The sequence below is a fragment of the Corapipo altera genome, unplaced genomic scaffold (genome assembly GCF_003945725.1).
Source record: "Corapipo altera isolate COAL_440 unplaced genomic scaffold, ASM394572v1 193, whole genome shotgun sequence".
Lineage (NCBI taxonomy): Eukaryota > Metazoa > Chordata > Aves > Passeriformes > Pipridae > Corapipo > Corapipo altera.
This window is the reverse complement of record NW_020884996.1, coordinates 674,550-699,993: the sequence shown is the minus strand read 5'-3', so window position 1 is coordinate 699,993 and position 25,444 is coordinate 674,550. Positions and strand designations below refer to the sequence as shown.

Sequence of the window (25,444 nt, the reverse complement as noted above, 5' to 3'; positions counted from 1 at the left end):
AACTAAGTTTGTAAAATTCTCTTTTCATAAGAAGTTTATTTATGCAGTGCTCAGGGTCCTGTACAACAGAGTAAAAACAGACATCCTGTAATAAACAACAGTTTTGATACAAACATGAAAATCAATGAGAAGTGTTTAAGAAAGCAGTTGTAACGTGGGAAGGGTGGCAGCCAAAAGTGGTCACTCTAAAAACACAATTTACAGTTCTTTTTACAGATTTTGGGATGCATTAAGTTCCCTTCAAAACGAAGTCCTAAGTCCCAAGTCACGCTCCAGGCAGAGCACACGGTTCCTGCAGAAAGGCTGGAAAGCTGCTCTTTCCAGCTGCTAAACTTTTATCAACCACAGAAACTCCAGGGATCAGTGAGAGATGGGCCAGGGAATGAGGCAGCTTGGAACACTCAGACTGCAGCTCCCATTCACATTCCACTGAGCAGATCTTTAGTTAAACTAGAACTGAAGACACAAGTCATCATTCTTCCCTCAGCCCTTTAACTTCTAGAACAAAGGAGCCCATCCTCACACAGTTTGTTCCTTCCCCCCCTGGCACAAACAAGTCCAAGAGAACACAAAATCAGGGCAGTTTTGAGCCAGAGACACCCCCCCAACAACCCCTCAGCAACCATCAGGGAGATGATCAGCATCTCACAGGAAAGGAGAGACCAAAGAATTTTCAGCAGCAGTAAAGAGACTTACAATAATCCATAGGATTTATAAATCTGAGGCTGGAATTCTGATGCTGGCATAAGGCTCTGATGTCAGGGAACATGAGCTGTGCCCATCAGCACAGGACACACACAACATGGGTGTTAAATCAGTGTTAGAACAGCAGTTCCACCAGTTATTGACCCACTGACAGCTCTGCACCCAAAAGGGTGAGGACCATCCCAAATATTGCAACCAGCCTCGAAAATAAGGGCAACCACAGAATTCCATGATACTCATTAAAGTAAGGGAATTTGAGAACGTGCTCAAAAATGGGCTTGTTTCTCTGCAAACCAATTGTTAATCCATTACCTGACATTTTAATGGTATTCAGACACTGAGAATGTGTAGTGTGCACAGTTGGTTTTGCAGATCTAACTAAATCCCTCAGTTTTACAGATTTTGTACCCAATTTCAGATTTTTTCCTCCTTAGGTAAAGAAATCTTAGATACATTACTGTATGTATTTCCCCAGTACCTCTCTGATAATTGTGTTTTCCATAACACTCATACTTAATAAACACAGTAACTGAATGATGTGATGGAAACATCAACTAGATATTGTACTTCTCCAAGATTTGATGCCCGTGTTTAGTGACACAGAGCCAAGCACAGGTGCAGTGCAGTGTCTTTAACCTTTTCCTCTCTTACATTTGCATTTTAGGCTTCATATTGCTTACCCAGACTTAATGCCTGGGTAGAGCCTGCATACCCAGAAGGATATTGATGGCTGTAGTCACAGTAACTGCATGAAACTTCCTGAGATCAGGCAATAATGTACTTGTTCATTGAGTAAAACCAACCATTTCAAAGGAAATCATGCTCCAATCAGGTACATAAACATGTGCAACAACCAGCATAAGTTCAAACAGAAGGTATTCACAAAGAGTTCTGAATGCAAAAGAGTAACTTGAGATTTAGAAAATGAGTGAAAAATCACAATTCCATCCTTCAAGTTTTACCCACTTGTAAATGAACACGGTTTGCTTTCCCCAGCTCGAGATGAGTTATTGATACTGTCCACAGGCAGACCTGTGGTGTCAAGTTAGATAAACCACTTATTTTTCCAGTCACCTTGAAAAATAAGTCTGGCTCAACATCTGGCTGTATAAAGCAGAATATGGATGTGAGACAATCCACGGCTACTGCTGAGCCAGAAGCAAATCATTACACTGATCAGTTTTGGGTAGGAAAACAGCACTCAGCCCATGCCTTATCACCTCCCCAGCTCTGCCTCAATCATTTCTTGAAGCACAAACTCTCTCTTTAAAACCATCCTTATCTCAAGACAGAGATGCTGGTGGTCCAAGCTACAGCTCTGGGTTATCTACACTCTGAACCACAGTGTCTGGAAGCCTCTTCAGTGATTTTATCCTACAAATACATCTGTGTGTAAATCCACTACGGTGCACAATCACCAAGTCCTGCTGCTAAAAAGCCACAAGTAAACAAAAAAACCAAACCCTCATAAGGTTCTGGTTAGAGGAAAGCTTTAATCATGACAGAGCTTGTTGTAATCTGCTATTAAAAAAAGGTTGGTAGAATCTAAAATGCATTTTTATAAACCAGTAACGTACACAGTGAAATATCCTTTTTCCATTTCAGAGGAACAGGCAGTATTCCTGTTGAACCCAGCTGCAGGCTGCAGATTTATAATGTTAATTATGAACAGATCTGTAACTATGATAGATCTTTAACTACAGTAACACTTACCAGTGCTACTCTGAGGCCAGAGATTACCACCACAAACTTGGAAGAAAACAAAACCGGTGAGTAAATTCAACAACTTTAAAATCAACTTCAATTCTACCCTTAAGTGCAGTTGTCAATGTAAACGAAGCATGTTACAGTCCCAGTGAGCTGCAGGGCACAGCTGGGAGTTCTCTGGGATCAAACCCACCATCCCTGCAATACCTGGCCCAGCAGACTCAGAAGCAGAAGCTCTCACTGGCTCCTTCAGTCAGAAGAATTGAGATCAGAGCTGCAGCCCCCGACCTGGCAGGGGCTGAACTTGGCTCCTGCGTTTCACACATGGCCATGTCACGGATGGGTTTGTGGGAATGAGTTCCCAGCCTGTTTCTGGGAGGACTGGTGTCGTTTGCAGTGCCACAGGTTGTTGCTACCTGACATCTGCAGTGGGACACCCAGCAAGGCAAGGTCAGTCGGAAAGAGTCTGTGTTCAGAAAGGGGATGTGCAGCATTTCTGTGCATATGTGAGCAAGTGTGCCTGGGAACACACCACGGGGAGCAGTGCAGCAGTTCCTGGTCACCATTTAAAACTAGTTACTACTTCATGACAGATCTGGGGTCACTCCCAGCTGGAGAGTGGAAAAGTTGCCCATTGTAAGGTGACAAATTTGGTGTAAGTGTCCCTGCCTGATCCTGACTGGTTCTCCAAGAACAGATGACAGATCACGTGCCCAGGACTTGCTGCAACCATCAGCTCCTGTCAAACACATCTAAACATCTGGAGCACTTAATTAAGCAGTCAAGTCTAACATGGATAAATTCCTGATGGTAAGGATCCATTATATTTACAGCACACTTTGGCTTTTTAAAAAAATAGAGATTCCTTCGAGGAGAATTTTTTTTAAACGTCAATTGTACTTGTGGATTGTCAAGAGTAACACAACTGAGTAAGTGACAGGCAAAGGAGCTTCTCTGCAGTAGCAAAGAGGTGGAGGTGCAGAAAGCTCCCTCCTACCTCCTGAGAAAGCCCCAGCCTGCACTGCTCCCCTGGGGGCATTTCTGGGATGGTCTGATGCCACCGTTCCGTGTGCAGCTCCAGACTGGATATGCACATGTACCATGTACACACACCCGGACTTTATTCACATGGGCATTTCTGGGCCTTGTTTTGATCATAACTTCATCCTTCTCCACTGGATACATGAGAGTTGAAGTCTGTCAGCAAAGGTGCTGCATCCCCGGGTCACGTGAGATCTGTTCCCCCTCTGCTACACAGCACACGCGCCCAGCGGCGATCTGACAAAAATAAACCTGTTTCATCTCCAAAATTGAAGAGTCAAACAATTACCAAAATAAACCATTTCTTATTCAGATGGTCACAGAGTTTGTTGTGACCAGACAAGGTTTGTTGGGAGCACTAAGTCCACAGGCAGAGGAAACCTCACTCAGCACAGGCACAGTCCAGCTCAGGTTAAGGCCGTGTCCCTCACAGAAGAACACATCGGAAAAAGCTGCTTTTCTTTTGCTGGTCTGGTGTGATTTTGACTCCCTGGTTGCTGCCTTGTGGGCTATTGCCTTCCTGAAGAGGCAAAGAATATTCAGTTACTCATTTACACTTCACAGCTTCTCCCATCCGTATTTCATCTGGTCATTCTCTTGAGCCAAGCCTGACGTACCAAAAACCTTCCCTAAAACCAACAGGAGGCTTCACTCATTTCTCAGTCTTAAACCAGGCATGACAAAAATTTCTAGAACTGCATCTGCAGCTTTTGGCTTTAATAGCTCACACTGCATCTATGTTTCTTCTTTATATTAACTCAAAGACAGCTGAGATTAAAAGATAATAAATTAAAGGGCATGTCTGGCTCTTGCTGAAACACTTATGAATGGTCAGCAAACCCCAAAACATCCCAGGTCAATCAATTTATGTCTGAACACACGAGGGTGGAAAGCTCAGTGACAGCAGAAGGAACCCCCATCAGCTTCATTTCATATTTCATAAAGAACAAACCAACATGTATTTATTTGTTGTAAAAAGATAACCCAGTCATTGCTCAGGATGCTTTTGCAAAAATTATCCAAAAATATTAGTTCTATACCTATTCTGAAACAGTTTAAATCTTCTACCCTGCCTCCTCTATCTTTATGATTTATATGATTTTCAGACTGCAAGAGTGAGAAGTATCATTAAACTGCTCTAACCCCCATGTGACTTTTAATAAAACAAATAAATCATTTTATTTAGAAAACCTCAGCTAATTCCTGAAATGCAGAGACAGTTGTTTACAAGCCAAGGTCAGAGCACAGCTTGACAGATCTAAAATTACATTCCTAGAACATTTCAGTGATCCCTTATGAAAGAGACCATGATACAATTTTTATACACTGTGAAAAGTTCTTGCAATGTGGCTTTTGGTTGTGTTTTTATTTTTCTATTTAAATCCAGCATGGACAAAATAAGTTACTCACCAACTTCTTGTCCATTTTTGCTTTGATATCTCTTGCAAGAGTGAAAAACGCCTGTGACAAGTCAAACAGTTCAGTGTTACAGGGGAAATAAAATATACCCTAACAAATAAATTAAATAACAAATACACTCCAACTCTAATATACTTTACTGTTTAGCAATAAGCTGAGTTTCTACATACACCAAACGCCTCAAGAACATCAAATTTTCAGGTTTTCTCCCCCTGCTCCAGGTTTTAATGCTCCTTCTCTATATCCACAACTTCCTTTTTGAGCCCAAAAGCCCCACCCAGGGTTTGGGCAGTGGGAAAACGTCCTTTATCAATCCTGTTCTTGAGTACAAAGATACATGAACTGAGTTTTCCCTTGTGCTGCCCTGATGCCCTTTGCTGTAACACCCCTGTGGTGCCCTAAGCACCAAGTTCCATTTACATAAATTAGCATAATGTTAGTTAAACAACACCTTAATGGAAGGCAGGGAAATGTGTTTAACAACCCAACCCCTGTACCCAACAGTGGACAGGTTCCTGTCCTCGCTGTCTGTCTGCACAACTAAGACAATAAATATCAGGGGAAGGGGTCTGTACTTACATTCTCTATGTTTATATTTGCTTTTGCACTGGTCTCCATGAATTTAATCCCAAAGCTTGCAGCGAGCTGAACAAAAGCAGATTTCACATGAGTTGAACAATTGCAGGAGCAGCTCCAAACACACCCCCGGGCACAGGCTCTGCCCCTCCTGCCACGAGTCACCGGAGTCGGGGATTTACTCACACACAACAACTTGCAACAATTAGGAACTAAATCTCACTGCTGCTGGCCTCTGTTCCCACCAGCTTTGCTCTGCTCTTTTACAGCCTGAACATGTTTTAATCTGCTCCTTCCTCTTTTATTTTTCTTCTTGCATTGACACCTTGTAACACCCGCAGTGCAGATGCACTTTCCCTGCCTCGACTAACGCCAGAAAAGACCATCCCATCTACCTGCTCTCGGTGGCTTTCAGCCAAAAAGAGACATTTTCTCAATGTCAAACTCTAACATCCTTTTTCTTAGAAAAATCCAGCTCGTTGCCTTGCACCTGACAGATAATCAACAAGAATCCTTAACACAGGCTCAGCTTTTCATCCCAGTGGGGAAACGTATTGCCATGACAGCTTGGAGAACGTTTAATCATTCCACTCAGGTGGTGCCACGCTGACAATAATCAAAGCAGTTTTTAGACTTTGAAAAGCCTAAGCTGAGATCCATCAAAGCCACAGAGCACTCACCTTCTCCCCTTGCTCTCTAGAAACTTGTCTTTTGTCGTTTGCGTCACATTTGTTGCCCAGGATCATTTTTTCAACGTCTGGAGACGCGTGCTGGGACAGAGAGAGCAGACACAGGGCTTGGCTTTTGTACATCAACACTGGCAGGCACAGGAGGCACCACTCAAGTACCCAGCGTGGAGATGCTGGTGCTCAGCACCTCCCGTAGATTTCCAGGCTCCCCCAACCCCTCATCCCAGCACCACGGCAGCTCTTGGATCGCTTGTCGTGGCAGGAAACCATCACATTGGGTGCCCTCAAGAGTACAGTGGCAACACAACAAATCACACAACAGGCAACACAACAGCCCCCACAACAAATCACTGTCAGCCAAGTCAGCGTGTTACCGACTTCCATCCCACGGATGGAACATCAAATGTTACTGATTTCCATCCTATTTATTTTCCAAGTGCTCTCCAGCACAAGAAAGGTAACGCTTCTGAAGCAATTAAGCTTCGATGACTTTTAGAGGAGGAAACAGCACCTTTAACAGTCAGCAAGCAGGGAAATTACCTCTTCAATATTCCTGACCCAGTTCCGAATATTTTCAAAAGACTTTTCGTTGGTGATGTCGTACACTAACATGATGCCCTGAAGGTCAGAAGGACAAAGATTGTTTCAGCAAGAGTTAAAGGCTCATCTCTAGCAGAGACAAGCAACTTAACAAGGACTATTTTTAACACGGTTCACAGTTAATGGCAGCGAGATAAGGGGTGCAGGAGGTGTATTTATAGAGTGGAACACGGGGAAAGGTCCCTCTGCAAAGTCCCATATCAGCCCAGCATGGCCAGGAGCAGGAGCACAGCTCAGGGTCCAGCCTGGCACAGAAGGTCAGTTGTGCCTGTCCCACCTCAGACCCAGCTGCCCTGACCCTCCCAGGTGGGTTTATCCCAGCCCAGATCCCGGGATTGCTCCTACCATGGCTCCCCTGTAGTAGGCGGTGGTGATGGTCCGGAATCGCTCCTGCCCGGCCGTGTCCCTGGAACAGACAGGACACGGGGCTCACGCACCACCCCCAGCACTGACCCGACATAACACCACCGAAGAGTTAAAGAATTTAACTCGAATCAGTCTTTAGGCGCACTGGTTTTAGCTTCTAAGATACCGTAAACTACTGAACAGCACAACTGGAATAAAAACACCACACTGCCGTCCCCGAGCACAGCCCCGGTGACCGGACACCCCCCGCGGCACAGGAGCCTCACCAGATCTGCAGTTTGATTCTCTTGCCATCGAGCTCTATCGTCCTAATTTTAAAGTCAATACCTGAAAAGGAGAAGCAACGAAATCACTCACAGCTCCTGCCGGGAGACCAAACCAGCGCTCTGCCTTTCGATTTCGCTGTTCCAGTTTCACGTCCTCAGAGCTCCCCCCGCGCCGGATCCCGGGGGGCTGCGGGGCCGGGGCTGTGAGGCCGGGTCAGGGGCTGCGGGGCCGGGCCGGGGACTGCGGGGCCGGGGCTGTGAGGCCGGGTCAGGGGCTGCGGGACCGGGTCAGGGGCTGCGGGACTGGGGGAGCAGTGGGGGGCTGCGGGGTCGGGGCTGCGGGACCAGGCGGAGGTTCCATGGCCGGGCGGAGGTTCCAGGACCAGGCGGAGCAGCCCCTCACAGACCCCTCCCGGAGTCCCCCCGGGCTCAGCGAACCCGCCCCTCCCGGGCTTGGAGCCGCGGCGGCCGCAGCCAACCCCCGCCGCCGGCGCCCCGCGGGCCCCTGAGTGGCTGTGCGCGGGCTCACCGATGGTGGAAATGAAGGTGGCGTTGAAGGCGTCCTCGGAGAAGCGGAAGAGCGCGCAGGTCTTGCCCACGCCCGAGTCCCCGATCAGCAGCAGCTTGAACAGGTAGTCGTAGGTCTTCGCCATGTTCGCGGGCTCGGGCCCCGCCCCCGCCCCGCCCCCCCGGCGCCCATTGGCCGAGTCAGGCGGGGAGCGCGCGGAGCCGGCGCGCCATTGGCGGGAGGCCCCCTACCGGCTGTAAGCGGCGATGCCATTGGCGCTCGCCCTCCTCCCGGGTGTAAGCGGCGCCGCGATTGGCTCCCCGCGGGCGCGCCCAGTCACTTCCTGCGGGCGGTGGCAGTGACGCCACTCCTGCCACTGCCCAGCGTGACGTCACGCGGAGAGGAGCGCCCCAAAAACCCACAGGAAACCTCGGTTCTGAGAGAAATTTTTAATATGGAAGGGCAGGGCCGGGCGGTGCCGCCACTGCCCGGGTACAGCTTCTACCAGGTTATACAAAAGGAGTCATGAACCGTGCGGGGCAGCCACGGGCAGGGCACGCGGGGGCTCCACGGGGGCTCCCTGGGGAGGTCTGCGGGGGGGGTAAAAAGGTCCCCGAGTGACACCCAGAGCCTCCGGCGTGGCTGTGCTGGTCATAACTTAATTGGCTTTCCCAGGATACAGAGAGAAAGAAGGAGAGAGGAGCGCTGCAGGGACGGGGCAGTTCCTTGGCCAGTGGCAGGTCCTGCCTCTCATATACAGTTCAGTTCGTTTAGCGTCTGGTCCAGTGTCTGGTGCAAGCCCAGGTTCTCCTCTTTGGCTTGGGCAAGTTTTTCTAGTGGGAAAGAAAGAAAACACAACTTTAGCTACATTATTTTACAGCTTTTTCCTTTTAATAAAACCCGTGGTAACTTACCTTCGTGTTTAACACACCTCTACAGCTGGAGCATCTTTTGGCAACTGCTCTCATTTAGGGAGGGTTTGGGCCATGACAGACTTAACATGTCATGTACAGGACACATCCTGCTGGGTTTGCCTTGCACCGAGAGGTTTTTAACCAGGCAGATGGAGCACAAGGACACTCCAAAAGCACCCAAAGCTTTTTGCTGCCACCTGTGTCCTGGGAACACTAAAACTGAGGTGTTTGCCAGTGCCAGGTCCTGCCCTGGCTGTGTCTGCCCTTCCCTGTGTGAGGAGCTGGTTTTGGTGGTGTCACCAGCGCAGTTTAGGTAAGTCCCAAGGAAGGAAACCCCAAAGGCTGACAGGTAGAGGTATCGTGTTTTATTGAGCTCAGTGCCCACAGAGGTGGAAGGGTCACTTGTGGAAGTGGCACAGGAGTGACAGGGATGACAGGCAAGAAAAGCTTGAGAAACGCAGCAAGAGGGAGCCCCCCCTGTGCCCCCACACAGGGGCAGGTCACAAAGAGGTCATGTCATTGAGGGCATGGTCAAGCTCCTCACTGATGGCTTTGTACTTCAGCTTCTGAGCGTAGAGCTCGTCTGTCGGTCAGCAGGGCCAGCAAAAAATGCAGGGAAGAGAGGAGGCCACAGGAGGAGGAGACAGGCAGAAGGCAACAGCAGCCAAAGCAGTTGGGGAGGAAAACAAGAGAAGAAAACAGAGGCGTGGTTGAGTATCAGAAGGGAAGCAAAACACCCACACAGCTGCCCGGTCAGGAGCTTCACCTACGTTTCCTTTTTGCAATCCCACAATTATTTTTTCAGTAAGCAGATTAAGTAGGGTTGGGATCTCGAGCCCTTGAGTCCCTGAGTTGGCCAAAAGCAGGTTGTTGTTACCAACTTTTTGCAGGAAAACCTCTTTCAGAACTTCCCAGTAGACACATCACACCCATCTACCAACACACCTGATGAGTGCTGCTGCCCTTTGCCAATAAAACCCACCACTCACTCCTAAAATTTGTTTTCTGATTTGGAACCAACCACTTTTAAAGAAATTTGAGCCATTCCATACCTTCCAGGTCATCAATAGACTTTTCCAGTTTGGCAACGGTTCTCTCTGCAAATTCAGCACGAGTTTCAGCCTAAAAAAAGTTGAAATAGAGTCACTGGATGCTCTTAAAAGAAATGATGCCAAAATACAGTTTTTGGGGATGGCCAAACTCACTTCTTTCAGCTTGTCAGAGAGAATCTTGATTTCTTCTTCGTATTTATCTTCTTTTTCCGAGTACTGTGAAAACAATAAACACTCTTTAAGGGAAGTTGTAGCAACAATAATAAATGTTTATGAAACTGTGACCTATTTATAACCACTTTTCCTTTTACAACAGCTGCAAACACCATTTCCGTGGTTTTCTCCTCTTCCCCAGGCTTTTCAGGCTGGTGTGGGCAGAACTGATGGAGCAGGAGCCACAGCCTGGCAGCTAAAACCTCTCACTTTGTATTTCTGGCTTATTTCTATGAATTTTATTTACAAGTTTTGGCTTGTAAAAACCCCTTAGTTTACTGCAAGAACCAACCTTTTCAGATTGAGCTTCCAAAGACTTCAGGTTGTTTGTGACGTTCTTTAACTCCTCTTCAAGGTCACTACATTTACTATGGGGGGATAATAAAAGTGTGAATTACTAGTGTGATTTAATTTTCAAAGAATCTAAAACATACAAGGCAGGAGGTAATTAAGTCTGAAAGGAGAAAAGTGGGTATATAAAGTAAAAACAGGCTTTTCTACAGGTACTGATTACATGCCTGCCTACCAGGAGCAGATTTTTCTAATGAAATATAGTGTTGACCCTCAGTGTATTCTAAACAGTAACTCACACTTCAGACACCTCTGCACGCTCCTCAGCTCGTTCCAGTTCACCCTCCAAAATAACCAGTTTACGGGCAACCTGTAAAGACACAACAGCTCTGTCAGGCCAGCCTGGAGTTCACAGAATCCCAAAATGGTTTGGGTTGGGAAGGACTTTGAAGATCATCTCATTCTATCCCCTTGCCACGGGCAGGGACAGCTTCCTTACAGATTTCTCTCAAAGCACTACACTCCTGCTTCCTTTGGAATGAGGACACCCCCCCAGACATAAGAGACTTCCCAATTAGTTAAGATTTTGCAGCGCTTTTAGCATTAGGATGCTGCAAAGCCACTATTAAAACTCCTCCTTGTTGGGAATGTTCCAAGGTTGGAGCATCAACAAGTGCACAAAGAGGAACTAAAGCGGGGAGTAAAGTTGTTGTTCAGAGCTCTCCTGAATGTTTCACCATTTCCTTCTCCCTTTTACCTCCTCGTATTTGCGATCGGCTTCCTCGGCAATGTGCTTGGCCTCCTTCAGCTGCATTTCCTGAATCTCCATTTTCTCTTCATCTTTCATTGCTCTGTTCTCAATCACCTTCATTCCCCTGCAGAAGTCAAAGCGTGTTTAATGTTAGAAGCGTTTTAGCACTTCTATCTCAAAGGTCCTCAAGTGGAATTTGATATTTGTAACCCAGAAATGGCCCATTACGCCCATCCATGTTCTTCAAGGCTAAAGGAATTACTCACTCAAGCTTAGAAAGAAGTTCTGAGTCTCTGATCTGCAGATGCTAAATTATACAGGAATATTTTATTCATATACATTAAATTTTTTACCAAAAAGAAAGTCCCAAAGGGACATACCTCTCGCTCTCATCTGCTGCTTTCTCAGCCTCCTCCAGTTTCTGCAGGGCTGTGGCCAGTCGTTCCTGGGCACGATCCAACTCCTCTTCCACGAGCTGGATGCGTCTGTTCAGAGCTGCCACCTCCCCTTCAGCCTGGGAAACAACCACCCAGACCCAGGGTTACACAGGCCACTGGCTGCTGGAAAACCTTCCCAACTAAGCAATTCCCTTAAAACTGCAATGGCATCTCCCCAGAGCTCCTGGGGCCCTTCTGCCTCTGCTTTTTGTTTGCTTAAACTGTGGCATCTCAGGAATGTCAAGGTATGGAGTGTGTGCTTGTCCTTTCTTTTTTTTTCAGTGGTACTTATCATTCCTGCCACACAACAAAGGACGGGACTGCCAGAGGATCCAGAGGATCGAAGGATTTTTGGATCACTTTACCAGGCTGAATCTATCTACAGTTAAAAAACGAACTGTTCCCATAATGGCTTAGTTCCAAAACCTTCACTGTTGGTTTCTCTGCCCTTGGTTCCATCCTGGACCACAGTCACAACCCACTGTTGAGGTCTGAGCCAGTTCCTTTTCCATCCTGGCTCCTGAGCCTGCAAACACTGAAGAATCTTCATGGTCAGCTGGGCCTGACAGTTGGCCTCAACATGGCAGAGTCAGGCTTTTTTGGGGCAAAATTAGATATGTTCTTAAAATAAGTTCACTTTGTTTCCTGTGCTACTTAAGGAATTAGGCAGAAAGCATTTCTTGATAAGGTTTGTATATTACTGAATAAACTGCTCAGTAACTGGAGTGCTATTAATGTATAAAAAATAGACTAACTTATAAATGGAGAGACTGCTGGGAGAAAGGCCTGATACAGACAACATGGACAAACTGGTGTCCATAAATATGTGTTTATTAAGATTTGGCTCCTTTAGTTGCTTGTTTTTGAAGAAAAATAAAGCCCTGTTTTCATAACTTTATTGTCCCCAAATCTGAGCAGGATTGCCATATCTAAGATTAACCTTTTTTTAAAAAAAAACACAACACTTTTATGGGCTACGGACTCTGGAAGGGTGATTGTTTTATGCTTTATGGTAAAACACTTTTAAAAAAAAGTGTTTTGCTGCAGCTTTGCAAATTTGGTCACTGACCACTCCTAAGCCGGAGGAAGTGGTTTCCATTCACAGCTGAGCCATCTTGGAAAGGAGTTCAGTGGCTGATCCAAATGGAAGCTGACCCAGGATTCCTCTAGTCATAAATTATCCAACATTTCATTTGTTTTTTACCCCGTGCTGTGTTTAACTTTCTCGATTTACACACAAGGCATCGATCAAGTACGAAACTGGCATCTGTTCTGTGGCAGCAACTCCTTCCTCTAGACAGGGCACTTTTAAGTCATATTTTAATTCAGCAAGATTCCAAAGCTCTGGAGCCGGGGCCACTGGGAAGCTGGGGTGAGCCTGGCTCCACCTCTCCCAGCAGCAGCCCGCAGTCCTTATACGGTAAAACTAACTCGCTGACATGTGATAAAATAGCAGGAAGATGCCGGGAAGGCTGATTACACACAAATCTAAGTGAAACCAGCTGTCCAGCCCCGGGAGAGCCGCACGCTAGTGGAGAGTTCGCGTTTCTCTGTGAGAAAACCAGGAGGGAAAGTTATTTTGCAGCAGTTCGGACATTCCCCAGCTGTGCCGGAGCCAGCGGTGCGGCGCCGAGAGGCGGGAACTCCCCGCTCCGTGTCATGCAGCGCTTTTCCCCTAATTAAACAGCCATTTCCTACTAAACTCGCAAGCGCTCCCCGGTGCCCACGGGAGCTCGAACCCGTGGCCGATGGGTGTCCCTTTTCCGCAGGGATCGGCCCCAAAGCGCGAGAAGCGGCGGGCGCCGGGGCCGCGCCCGGTTCCCCCCGGGCCGGGACCGGACGGGACGGGGCGGGCGCGGCGCTGCGGCAGCGCCGGCGGCTCCCGCGGGCCGAGCGTGCGGAGCGGGAACAGCCCGGGGATGGAGGCAGCCGAGCCGTCCTCCCGCAGCGAGGGAGAGCCGGGCGCGCCCCAGCGAGAGAGAGCCAGAGACAGGAAGGAAGGAGCAGCCCGGGAAGAGAGCGACCGAGAGAAGGCGAGCAGGCAGCCCCGGGCGGTCTCACTTTCTCCCGCAGGTCCCGTTCCAGGTCCAGCTCCCGCTGGAGGACCTGGGCGCGATCCTCTGCCTCATCCGCCTGTTGCTGCAGGCACTGGATCTTCCTCTTGACGGCTTCCAGGGAGCTCGGCGCGGCCATGGGCGCGGCGCGGACGGCGGGCTGGGCGCGGAGGTGCTGCACGTGGCGGCCCCGCGCCTTTCAATGGCCCGATGACGTCACGCGGCTGGAGGTGGAGGTAGAGCTGGTGACGTAGCACTGGGGAGTCGGCGCAGGCAGGGCCGGGACAGTCCCGCCCGTCCCCCGCCATCCCCATCCCTGTCTCCATCCCCATCCCTGTCTCCATCCCCATCCCCATCCCTGTCTCCATCCCCATCCCTGTCTCCATCCCCATCCCCATCCCTGTCTCCATCCCCATCCCCATCCCCATCCCCATCGCCATCCCCGTGCCGGGGGGATGCAGCCCCCGGCGGCCGCGCTCCCCGGCCCCACCTCCCGGTCCCAAAAAGGGGGGGTTCGGGGCTGGTGACGCCGCTGCCGGGCCCTGCCCGCCGTTCGGCGCCGCCAAAGGCGGCCGAGGTGTGGCGGGGAGCCGGGGCTGCTCTTTAACCCTGGGGATGGAGGCAAAGGGCATCTTTACGCCACAGCTGGAGCCCTGCTGCTGTCCCGGCTTCCCGCAAAGATCACGATTTTGTTTACCTGGTCAAAGGAGATTTCAGTTTTTGTAAAGAATTCCCACCCACAGCACTCCTTCCCCCCGTTTCAGTGCCATCAGTTCTCCTCTGGGTGTCCATCGAGCCCCGAGTGGCACCGAGTCCCGGGGGCAGCTGTGCCGTGGGCTCGGTGCAGAACAGCTCCGGCTCCCTCTGGCAGAGGGGAGAGGAGGTAAAATCCCTGCACCACAACCCTGCCTTTCTATCCTCAGCCTAGTGCTGCAGTATAGGAATTCTCAGCCGTTCCTATAACAGTGCAGTACCTACAAAATACACAGAGCAGAGTTACAGGGAAGTGGGTACATACATCAGTGGCCTTCTTCTCAGCCTGCTCCAGTTTCTCCTGGGCATCTTTGAGAGCCTCCGAGTACTTGTCCAGCTCATCTTCAGTTCCTTTCAACTTCTTTTGCAGAGCAACCAGCTCATCCTCTACCTTTCAAGAGAGAAAACCCCCAAAGTGAGCATCCTGATGTAGTATCAGATACAGCTTAATATGATAAAACCTCTCTTTACTATTAGTTTAACTTCATTTTAACATCCAAAGAGTCACAAAAGACCAGATCAAAGTTCTGCTGGGGACAAGAGTCTGAGAATGACTGGTAGGAGTTGCCAGGGAAAGATCACTAAAAACATCTCACCCTTGAAGAACATTCTCTGCTACTGCACACACGGGATCTGGTTTAATATATAACTTGGTATAAAAGCCCCTTTTCACCCCATTTTTATTTTGGACACTCTGCAACAATCAGTTTTATAGCATTATTATAAATGTTTTTAAATTATGCCCCTGTGTTTGTTCCCAGACTTGGTGATTTACCAGGAAACTGTTCAATTCCTGTACAGCTGGAAAAAATGAGTGGTGGTTCCCTAATCACCTTTGTGGGAGGTTCAGGACACTTCAGCCCAAATGGAAGTGGGAGGGAACAGGGCTGGCCCTGCTGTAGAAGGGACCTGGTGACCTCAGGAGGTCCCTTCTAACCTGGATTATTCCCCAACTGTGGCCCAGCAAGATATGCTCCATCCTACCATGAGGCTCAGACTCCTCCATACCATATAAATCCATATTATTCACTAGAATGGTGCTATTTATAACCTGCTGGGAGACTGTTTAATGACAAACTGCCTCATGCTCCCTGAAGAATTCACGTTATCAGAGTCTGGCTGCTGATAAGGGTGGGCCTGCAAACCCATCTGCTCCATCCTTTCATTTGCAACTCAAAACAGCTCAGTCTGCTGAGGAGAAGCTGATTTATCTGTTTAGCTCCACCTTCACAAAAATTTAGTCTATCAAAATAGTTTGTGTTTTGGTGCACTTCCTTCATTTTAGTTTCAGTGATGAAGACATTTCTGGTAGTGTGCTATTCTGGAATGTTGTTACGTTGCAATAGTTTTACTCAGAGTAACCAGAGAGTGTGAGAGAACTGAAACCTTGCTTGGGTGCTCTAACAGAGGGACAGTGAGCAGCAGGATGAAGGTGATGCTGGCTTTGTGTATGAATATTAAAATCACTACTTGAGTACTGTGCCCACATTAAAAAAAAAAAAAAAAAGCTGAAAATTTCGAGACAATTCAGAAAAGAGGAGTAAGATCAAAGATTTATTTTTCTAAAGAAAAAGAAATATTAGGCCAAATGAATGCTAATAACATATTAGAGCAGTCTGGAAGATGTAGTAGAAGCAGCCACATTTAGAGAATGTAAAAGGGAAAGGTGGTAATTTTACAAGGAGTGCTGTAAAAACTTGAGTGTAGTCAACTTACATTTTAAGATTGTTCTGAAAATACCAAAGCTCAAATAGGAGGCAGACACCCAGAATAAAGACATTGAAAAGCAAAAGAACTGAAAATGTTATCATTAAAATTCAGCTAAAAGCAGAGCATCCAAATTAAGATATTTTTGATTATTCTTGACAAAAAATGATAGAACATATCTATTGTAGAGTTTTAGTTGGCACCTCTAAGGGGCACTCTGTGCACCAAGGACTTGAAGTGAACTTTATTAATTTGCTTCAAGGAGAGGCTTAATTAATGTTTAGACACAGCTGACTCTATTAGCAGTAGTCCTACAGGTGTCAAGGTTTGTAGCTTTGATTTTGAGTAAGTAAAGGCCTTTTCCATGGAATCAAAAGCACAAGAAAATTAAGGCAATTATGTAAGATTTAAGAAAACTTAGAGAAAGTACTGCTAATAAATCTGAGGATGATGTTAATTTTGCAAAGACTGAGATGGCTGACAAGTTACTGCCTAGACCTGGCTGTATAAGCGTAACAAAAAGGCAAAAAAACTTCAAAAGAAGATTAACAGAAAAACCTGACTTCAAATTATTTTGCTTTCTGAATCAGAAAATTGCAGCACAGTATCTTGTGACACTTATTTTCACAGCACACACACAGCCAGTGATTTTATTTCCACTTACCTGCTTGCATTTGTCCTCAGCTGCCTTTTTATCCGTCTCAGCCTGCTCTGCTCTGTCAATGGCATTCTCCTTGTCCAACTTCAGCATCTGCATCTTTTTCTTGATAGCTTCCATTTTTGCTCAAGGCTGGGTTGGATCTGTCTCGCAACTGAAAGAATCTGATGAGTGAAATTTTAGATTTTTAACAGCTTGGGCAGAGAAAGAAGTTGTACCCCCAGCAAGCCACAGGGAAAATGAGCTCAAGTGGTTGCACAGGTCTTTAAACCCAGAGACCCCTGGACAAATCCCAGATCTACTGGCCCCTTCTCTGATCTTCCATCCACAGCCTTTCTAAGGAATGAGCTGGAACAGGCTCACTAGAGGAATCTTCACCACTCCACCATCTCCTTATTTGGGTCCTGTTTTCTTAAAGAGAAAACTGTTTCCATTTTTAAGCTTCTGACAGAAGCAAAAGTGTTGACATATGAACACATGCTTGAAAGAAAGCTGATTAGCACCCGTTCGTGTGTGCAGAGCAATTAACCAGCCCAGCAGAGCTGGGGGGATGGCCTGGCTTCTTGGAATAATGGCATGAGGCTAATGGAGGAAAGGGAAGGATCCTTTTAGATTACTCCAAAATAAAGCCATGTGTAAAATAAATCAACCAATCAATCAATCATGTGCTTAAGAGGTAGCCAAATTTATGTTATAAAAAGATGCAGGATAGAGACAGCAGGTTTTTTGCTGTAAAAATAAGCCCTGGTGTTAAGGAACTAGCTATAATCTGTGATAGTATAACACATAACAGAGCTCAGATTTAGATACCAAGTTGAGGCTCAAGGCATTCTCTGAGTTTGAGTGCTTGTCCTTGAAATTTCCCTCACTAAACACTTGGGGAACTTAACAATACCTGAAGTTGCAGTCCGATGATCACCATAAATTATTTCTTCTTCTGTTTGAAGAGTCACCTTCTCTCTGTCAGGCAAGAGCAGGCTCTGGGAAGAACATCAGGAGTAGTTCCACTGCCAGAGGACACCAAGCAGAGCATCCAACAGCCCCAGGACAAGCCCTGTTTCCTTTTGCAGCTCATTAAACACATCCCCCTAACCCCATGCCCTCTCCATCCTTTCACATGCTCTTGCTGAACCTCACAGCCCAACACCTGCCTTGTCCTGACTGTAGCAGGGCTGAGTTACTGCACCTTCCAGGGTGGCCTGACAGCACTCGCTGGCTTTGCTACCCAGGGACCTGCATGGAGTCATGGAATATCCTGAGATGGGTTCCACAAGGATCATCGAGTCCAATTTCTGTCCCTGCCCAGGACACCCAACAATCCCACCCTGTCCCTGAGAACGTTGTGTTAAATGCTCCTTAAGCTCTGGAGCCTTGGGGCTGTGACCACTGCCCTGGGGAGCCTGTTCAGTGCTCCATCACCCTCTGGGGGAAGAACCTTTTCCTGAGATCCGGCCTTCACATTCCCCCAGTTCTTTGCCCAATCCAGGTCCTGTTGACCACCCATGTCACTCACAGCCCGAATTCCCTGCACACCCTCACAACCCCTCAGTCCTTCCCTCAGAAGTGCTCACAGCATCCCCAGCCATGAGGGCACCAGGAGATTCAGCACAACACCCAGAACTCCCCCAACATCTGGGGTGAGCTGGCACAGCACCAAAAGGCCTTTGGGGGATACTTTCATGGGAAAATCTGCCCTTTATTTAGCTAAATAAGACTAGAGTGGACATAAAGGCAACACTAGCACAATGCCCATGAGCAGGGCCAGAGCCCCACAAAGTTCCCCCACAGCACTGGGCTGCCCTTTGTGAATAATTGTGCTGGGTTTAGTTGGAGTAGAGTTGATCTTCTTCACAGTGGCTGGTGTGGGGCTGTGTTTTAGATTTGTGTTGAACACAGGGTTGACAATATAGTGATGTTTTTGTTATTGCTGAGCAGGGCTTACATAGGGCCAAGGCCTTTTCTGCTTTCGTATGGCCACGCTGGGGAGGGGGCTGGGAGTGTGTGGGAGGGGGACACAGCCAGAACAGGTGACCCAAACTGGCCCAAGGGATATTCCAGACCATATAACACCATGCTCAGTACCTAAAGTGAGGGGAAGAAGAGGAAGCAGGAGGATGTTTGGAGTGATGATGTTTGTCCTCCCAAGTAACCATTACGTGTGATGTGGTCCTGCTCTCCTGGAGATGGCTGAACCCCTGCCTGCCCATGGGAAGCAGTGAATTAAAGCCTTGTTTTGCTTTGCTTGTATGCATGGCTCTTGCTTTTAATTTTTGCTTTCCCTATTAAACTGCCTTTATCTCAAACCACGAGTTTTCCAGCTTTTACTCTTCTGATTCTATCCCTGATCCCCTGGTAGGGGGAGTAAGCGAGCGGCTTGCGTGGTGCTTGGTTGCTGGCTGAGGTTAAACCACGACAATGATTTAGTGGGTTTTGATTCAAAATTAATTAATTTACCAAAACCGAGCCTCCCCCCAACCCCACTGCCCGATGAGGGTCTCGCCCCCCGCCCCAAAATGGCGGCCGGGGGCGCCCCCAGGGGCTGTGCTGAGGCAGCGCCAAGATGGCGGCGCGCCGGGACTGCAGCTCTCGGCGGGCTGAGGGCGCTTGGCCCGCCCCTCATCCGGCCTCGGGCACCGCCTCACGAGCGGCAGTTAGTTGTTAAATAACGCCAAGCGCAGCCGCCTGGTGTTGACTTTTTATTTTTTTTTTCCCCCCCTTCTCCTCCTATGTATAAAACAACAATCGGAATTTTTAACGGTTCTAAGTCAAGCGTTTGCTGAGAAACCGATGCTGGCTTTTGCCACTTAATGTGTTCCCGCCCCTCAGCACACCTGATGTAATTAAATCTGCATTTCCCCCTCAGAAATCGCCACATTTCTCTCCCCTCCTCCAGCCCGGAGGTACCGCTGAAACGACGTGGCCCCATGGACTTTTTTTTTTTCCTTTTTTTCTCCAATCCTGATGATTTTAGAGGCCTAAATGATTCTGTGCTTTGAACAGTAGAAGATAAAACCACACAGGTCCTCAGCATGGAAGTGGGTTTAAGGTGTGGGTTTAAGGTGTAGGTTCAAGGTGTAGGGATGAGGCACTACATTACCAGTGTTCCCAAACCTGCAGAAGTGTCATTAACCCCCAATAAACCACATTAATCGCTATCATGGCTGGCATTGCTCCGCTGAGGGCCGTAGGTTGTTGTAGGGATTTGGGGGGTCTTGGGCTGAGGGTGAAACCCCAGGAGCTGAGCTGGGGTCAGTTCTGGTGACCACAGCCCGAGGACAGACGAGGGGTCATGGCAGCCACCACTGTGCTGAGCTGCCACTTTGGCACAGCTGTGGTGATCCCCACCGCCTTTCTCTGGGACAACATACACATTTAATAACTTCTCTTGGTGGTCCAGCTCACACTGCTCCTGTCAGTTCAAACCATCCAGCTGTGTTTTGTGGCTCTTCCGGGGCTTCCCTCCCTCGATGATCGTTGCCATCCTGCCTCCAGGCCTGTTCCACCCCGTGGTCCCGCACGCCGCAAGGTTGGATGTGCTCCATTTGTAGCTCTGTTTCAGAGGAGCAGGTTTTGGGGTGCAGCTTTGGAGAGATATCAAGCAGGGGAAGAAACCAAGGGGGAAGGATTGTGTTGGCCCCGTTTGACCCAGAACATGTAGGAACTCGTGTGATGGAGGCAGATGCAAGACCATACATGCTGCTCTGTGGGACTACAGCTGCTTGTACCCTTGAGTGTGCATTTCGAGCTGTTCTTATGGCTGCTCTTGCAGCCTCTTCACAATTTCTATGATTGAGAGGAGCACAAGTGGCTTTCCAGCCAGCTCACCAACCCCTTTCCTGCCACATGCTCAAGCAAGCTCGGAGTCAGGGCTGGGGAAGCGAACACTGAACGAGACTCTTCTGCCTTTCTACTGCAGGAAGGTAATTTTTCTAATCAACTCTCCAGCGTGACTCAGAGCCACATTTAGAAAGGAACATCAAGGAACATGTCACCCTTTGTAGCCCTTCAACCAGGTACATTCCCTTCTTCTCTTCCCTGCTTCACGAACTGCAGAGAAAGACATGAAAAATTCACTCAGTGATGATAATCCCATCACTCCCACATCCTCTGGCTTTCATTAGCTTGTGAAACGGTGAGCGACCAAGAAAGAAGAGAAAGAAGAGCCCTCCGAACAATTTATTTTTCTTTTGTTTCAGGCAGGCAGGAAGGTGCTATACAGGCTGTAAGAGTTCTTTTGTTTTTCCTTTTCTTTCAGAGGGACTGTTTGGGCTGAGCATGGCTTGCCAAGGTTGGAGTGTAAATATGAGAGGATACCAGAAGGAAATGAAGTTGGATTGTTGGAGAGTGTGCTCATTCCTTTGGCAGCAGGCTGCCTGGGAAGCGTGTCACAGCAGGCATCTGAACAGACTGGGGGTGGTCGGACCTGTGGCCTGAAGTCTGGCAGGTCTCAACATTTTCTGTGCTCTCAATTCCTACTCCTTTTTTGTGGCCCAGAAGTTAGCTGGGACCCACACCAGGTTCCATTTCATTATCTGGGAAAACCAGACACTTTATATCCCTGATTTTCTCCTGCAGCTCCTGGTCTGCTCTAAACTTTGGTCATTAAAGATCTCCTTCTTCTCTGTCACATTGATCCAGCTCCAGCTCTTCCTCATATGCAAAGCTGCATGTGTCAAGGCTAGAAACATTTAAAAGCAGAATAAAGAAGCTGTTGACAATCCTTTACCAAATTCCTTCATTTTTATTAATGTAAGTAGCTCCTAACAATCCACTCTCTTGTAAAGTTTCTGTTGTAGAAACTATATAACACAGTGTATCATTAGCAAAGGTGGCCTAGACTGAACATCCTTTTAAATGACAAAATCCATAAACTCTGACATCTCACTGGATTTCTGTGCTTTGTGGGCTCTCCCTGCAGGGCTGTCTCCCAGACTGGCAGTACCAATCAGTAATACCCCTCTCTCATACTTTCTCATTAAGTATCCATTACTCACCACGGATGAACACAAGGTACTGAGCTAGGTGTGACCAAAATGGTAGATATGCTTTTCCCATACCTATATCCAAGGGAAATTTACCACTTCTCTTAAATAATCCTGGTTATCTGCATTTCCCAGCAGTGTCTCTGAACACCTGAGATGCTGAATTTGACACTTCTTTGATTAGGATGGCAGAATTCACTTAGCACCTGAAATATGCCTGTCTTGCTGCCAGCATCTGGTACAGCAGAAGAAAGCAAATCCCACCCTGAATGCATGTTAGCATTCCTGGATAATACAGAACGGAGAGGATGCCAGAAGAGGAGGAACCAGCATCATCTGCTGCAAGATTTTGGCCGCCGTTCCTTTCTCTGGGCTGCCCTTCTCCGGTGAGACCCTTCAGTCACAGAGGCAGGACTTGCCTTTAGAGCAAAGGACAATCTGTGCTGATCATCCGTTCCCTCCTTGGTTTTTGCTGTTCCAGCCCATCGCTGGCCCCAGCGAGCGCTTTAAGCTCTCCCTTGCCATTAGATGGCAATGCAGATCCACAGATCCTCTGTCTTCCTGCAAAAGAGTCGTGCAGCAGCTGGAATGGCTCGTAGAAACTCAAATCTTTAATTTCCTCCTACCTCACCTTTGAGGAGCGAGGCACCTGAATGTGTTTCACCTGGAAGGAATGGAGCTGAATGCCTGGGATGGCAGCTCCTCTGAGTCCTCAGTGCACAGTCATTCACTCTCACTCCATTTGGGCTCTCCTTTGTGCACAGAGGTTTGTTTTTCTCGCTCTTCCACAAATTATTTCATTTGTCTCTTGTTTTGCTGTTTCCACCACCATTTTGTTGTCTTGCTTGTTCCTCAGCTTATTGCCAGCCCTGGCAATGAGTGAGTCATGGGCTGCCTCAGGCCAAACCCTGGAGGATACAGACTTCTTCTGAGGGTCATGAATCTCTCATCTGGGAAGTTATAAAGAACTGCAGTGAGAAATAGCTACCACCACAAAATGCTTTCCTCCATACTCATTTTTCAGCTTTTCCATTGTCTGCACTTGACTGGTTCATTTAACATGTGCGTTGCTGGTTTTTTTTTTTTCCCTTCACATTGTCTTTTCCATCAGAAAGTGCCACCAACTCACGTCCAACTTTTGCTCAGAAAACTTCCAGGTTCATTTGTGTTCCAAAACCAGGCAGGTTTGATCCTTCAGAACTGAATATACATATTTTTTTTCTTCTGCAGCCTGTTTGAAGTTCAATCCCATGCCAAACACAGTCCACCAGCCCTCATGCAATATTGTTGCTGGGCAGCCAGCCAGGACAGCTGTAGGGCCTTTTGGAGTCTAATTTGGATACTTGAAGCAGGATCTGTCTGACTTGGTGACTTCAGCTGCATTAGTGGCAGGAATCCTTGTTTGTACCAGAAAGAATTAAACTATGATCAAACCCCACCCTTTTTAAAAAATCTTTTATACTGGTGGAGCAGATGGAGAGCTCCTGACTGGTCTGGAACAGGGCAGGATGGTGGGGAGATTTGCCCCCATGCAAAGGATGGGATACTGGAGCTTCCCTTGTCACTCACACCTCCCATATACATTAACATAAGCACCTTCCAGCTTTTCTGGATTTAAAATGATCTAAACAATGAGGATTTGGTCCTAATCCCCAGGAGAAGTGCTCCTCCATCACAGAAAGGCTCTCTTTATTCCTGGTGCACAAGAAGTTAATAGTGTTCCTAAGCCCTCTTGCAGATGTGAGCAGTGTGCTGCAGATAAGTTATATCAGGAGAAAGTGTTATCACTTGGGCTTACATATTTTGTGCTTATCTGTTGGACTCTAAAAAGCTGTTGCATTTAATTACTCATTTCTCAAAGCTTTTATTAATCATTTATTAGCTCTTTGTTCCTTTGCTGTAGATGTAACTTGACATATAAAGTGAGCCCAGTTATTTCATAACCAAGCACATCTCAAGAGGAGGAAAGCACTGAATGATAGGAAGGGCCTTACTCATCTTGGCACGTGGTGGTACAGCTCTAGTTGGGGCCTCTGGGACTTCAGAAATATAAATACCAGTGCCTTAAGCTGCCCCATCACCTGAGATATCTGTGGCACTGAGGAATTAGGTGGCAGCTGCTTATTGGACTGGAGGTTTACAACCTTCTGTTATCCCTTTTTGGTTACCCAGTGTTGCAGAGCTGCAGGTGTAAGTATGGTCAGCTTGGCAAGGGTGGTCACCTCATACTTCATCCCTTGCTCCCAAACACAAACTCACCCCAAAGAAACATCAGAGGAAAATTCTTAAGTGTTCATCACTACTGACCACAAGTCCTGGGATCAGGGAGCTCCAAGGAACAGCAAAGGATCTGCCTTGCCAGAAAGACCAGCACTGGCAGGGGGGTTTCCTCAAAGCCTTACAGGCTCTGGCAGGAGAAATCAGGGTCAGTTTTCCTGCAGATGTTTCCCTGTGACTTCTGAAAGGATAGAGAAACCTTGATACCCTTATGGAAACCTTTATTTCCTATAGAAACCTTTATTTCCTTATTGAGCAACATCCCATTTCTCCTCTGTCACCCTTTTCAAGGAGAGCAGCACAACAAAGAGCAAAACAGCTCCTGTGAAACCCCTAAAACCCCCACCTTCCTAAGAAAGAAGGACCTCTATTCTGGCATTATAAAATATTAAGGCCCAGGATCATCTCAACCAGCTTGAGATGTCTTAATAAAGCACCTAATTTAGACAGGTGTTTCTCTTTTGCTCTAGTCAATGGAGTAAGGAAGCTTTGAGAACAGGAGACATTTGATAAATGCTGTTGCTTTATTTCTTCCCCCCATAAAAACATCATAGCCCACCTGGGTTCTAAATTGCTTTTCAGGCTTTCCTAATGAATGTCTCTCAATGTTTCCATGTCTTTTGTTTGCCCTCAATATGGGGAAAAGCTTTAAGTCAACAAGTTTTTATTTGATTTGTAAATAATGCCAGAGTGACACATTATCACAGATCCCCAGAACTCTGACTCCATGTCTTTTCCTCCCCAGATGATGTGCCAGAGACACCACCCAAACAGGCTGCCAGGTGCAGGATAGGTGACAGAAATGAAAATAACTTTGAGGAAAGACCATTTAGAACTTTTTTCTATGCCTCTGTTTAGCCCACAAACCGTCAGGAGCTGGTGAAATAATTGCTTTGGACAGATAATAAAACATCCTCCAGCAAAACTAAGGTACTTAATATACTGCCCAAGTCAATTTCCCTTATTTCTGCTGTCCTCTTGCTTTTAATAATGGTTTAATGAAAAATTCAAAATTAATTGAAACTGGCATTAGACATTCACGTGTTCCAGCGAGGGTTTCACTACTTCAATATTTCATAAGCTGACTTCACTGCTGTGCTTCTCCTTATCCTGCTTTCCTAGGCTGGGATATCATCCCTGTTCATAAAATGAAGAGTCCCACTGTGGGTGGGTGGGGGTATGTGAGGAAAGTTTTGCAGCCACATCACAAGCAAAGAAATAAAAATAATATCCGTGTGTTTTCCTCCTGCCACCATCCCCCCTTTCTGTATAATGATATTCATCTGAGCCTTGATGGGAAAGAGCTGTCCTAAAAATAAACAGGATCTGTCTGAAAGGTGTCTGAGGGAGGTTTTTGGCAGCTGTCAGGCTGTCACGTATGCTGGGAGGATGGAGCTGATGGACTCTCTGACACCAGACAGGCTCTGCTGAGATGAGGATGCCTTATGCTCCCCTTGGCACTCACCTGGCAGATCCTC

At 47.4% G+C, this 25,444-nt stretch overlaps 2 protein-coding genes across 5 annotated transcripts; both read right to left on the bottom strand.

Annotated features, from left to right (window-relative positions):
• Nucleotides 1–16: 16 nt before the first annotated feature.
• Nucleotides 17–8,043, bottom strand: RAB8A (RAB8A, member RAS oncogene family). Its single transcript, XM_027666552.1, has 8 exons — nt 7,899–8,043; nt 7,370–7,430; nt 7,083–7,143; nt 6,678–6,755; nt 6,129–6,218; nt 5,452–5,517; nt 4,864–4,914; nt 17–3,973 (listed from the first exon to the last, which is right to left on the bottom strand). Exons 1-8 carry the CDS (start codon nt 8,020–8,022, stop codon nt 3,881–3,883), a joined length of 624 nt encoding a protein of 207 aa, XP_027522353.1. The 5' UTR covers nt 8,023–8,043; the 3' UTR covers nt 17–3,880.
• A 268-nt stretch (nt 8,044–8,311) lies between these two features.
• Nucleotides 8,312–17,781, bottom strand: TPM4 (tropomyosin 4). 4 transcript variants are annotated; one of them, XM_027666587.1, is made up of 10 exons: nt 17,603–17,781; nt 16,714–16,871; nt 14,608–14,733; nt 11,479–11,612; nt 11,105–11,222; nt 10,647–10,717; nt 10,349–10,424; nt 9,997–10,059; nt 9,844–9,913; nt 8,312–8,710 (listed from the first exon to the last, which is right to left on the bottom strand). In XM_027666587.1, exons 2-10 carry the CDS (start codon nt 16,825–16,827, stop codon nt 8,628–8,630), a joined length of 855 nt encoding a protein of 284 aa, XP_027522388.1. In that variant the 5' UTR covers nt 16,828–16,871; nt 17,603–17,781; the 3' UTR covers nt 8,312–8,627. The 4 variants fall into 4 exon arrangements, with proteins under 4 accessions (XP_027522388.1, XP_027522390.1, XP_027522389.1 ...); XM_027666588.1 differs by lacking the exons at nt 8,312–8,710; nt 17,603–17,781 and adding an exon at nt 9,142–9,374 and having other exon boundaries at nt 16,714–17,066; XM_027666589.1 differs by lacking the exons at nt 14,608–14,733; nt 16,714–16,871; nt 17,603–17,781 and adding an exon at nt 13,597–13,779.
• Nucleotides 17,782–25,444: the final 7,663 nt, after the last annotated feature.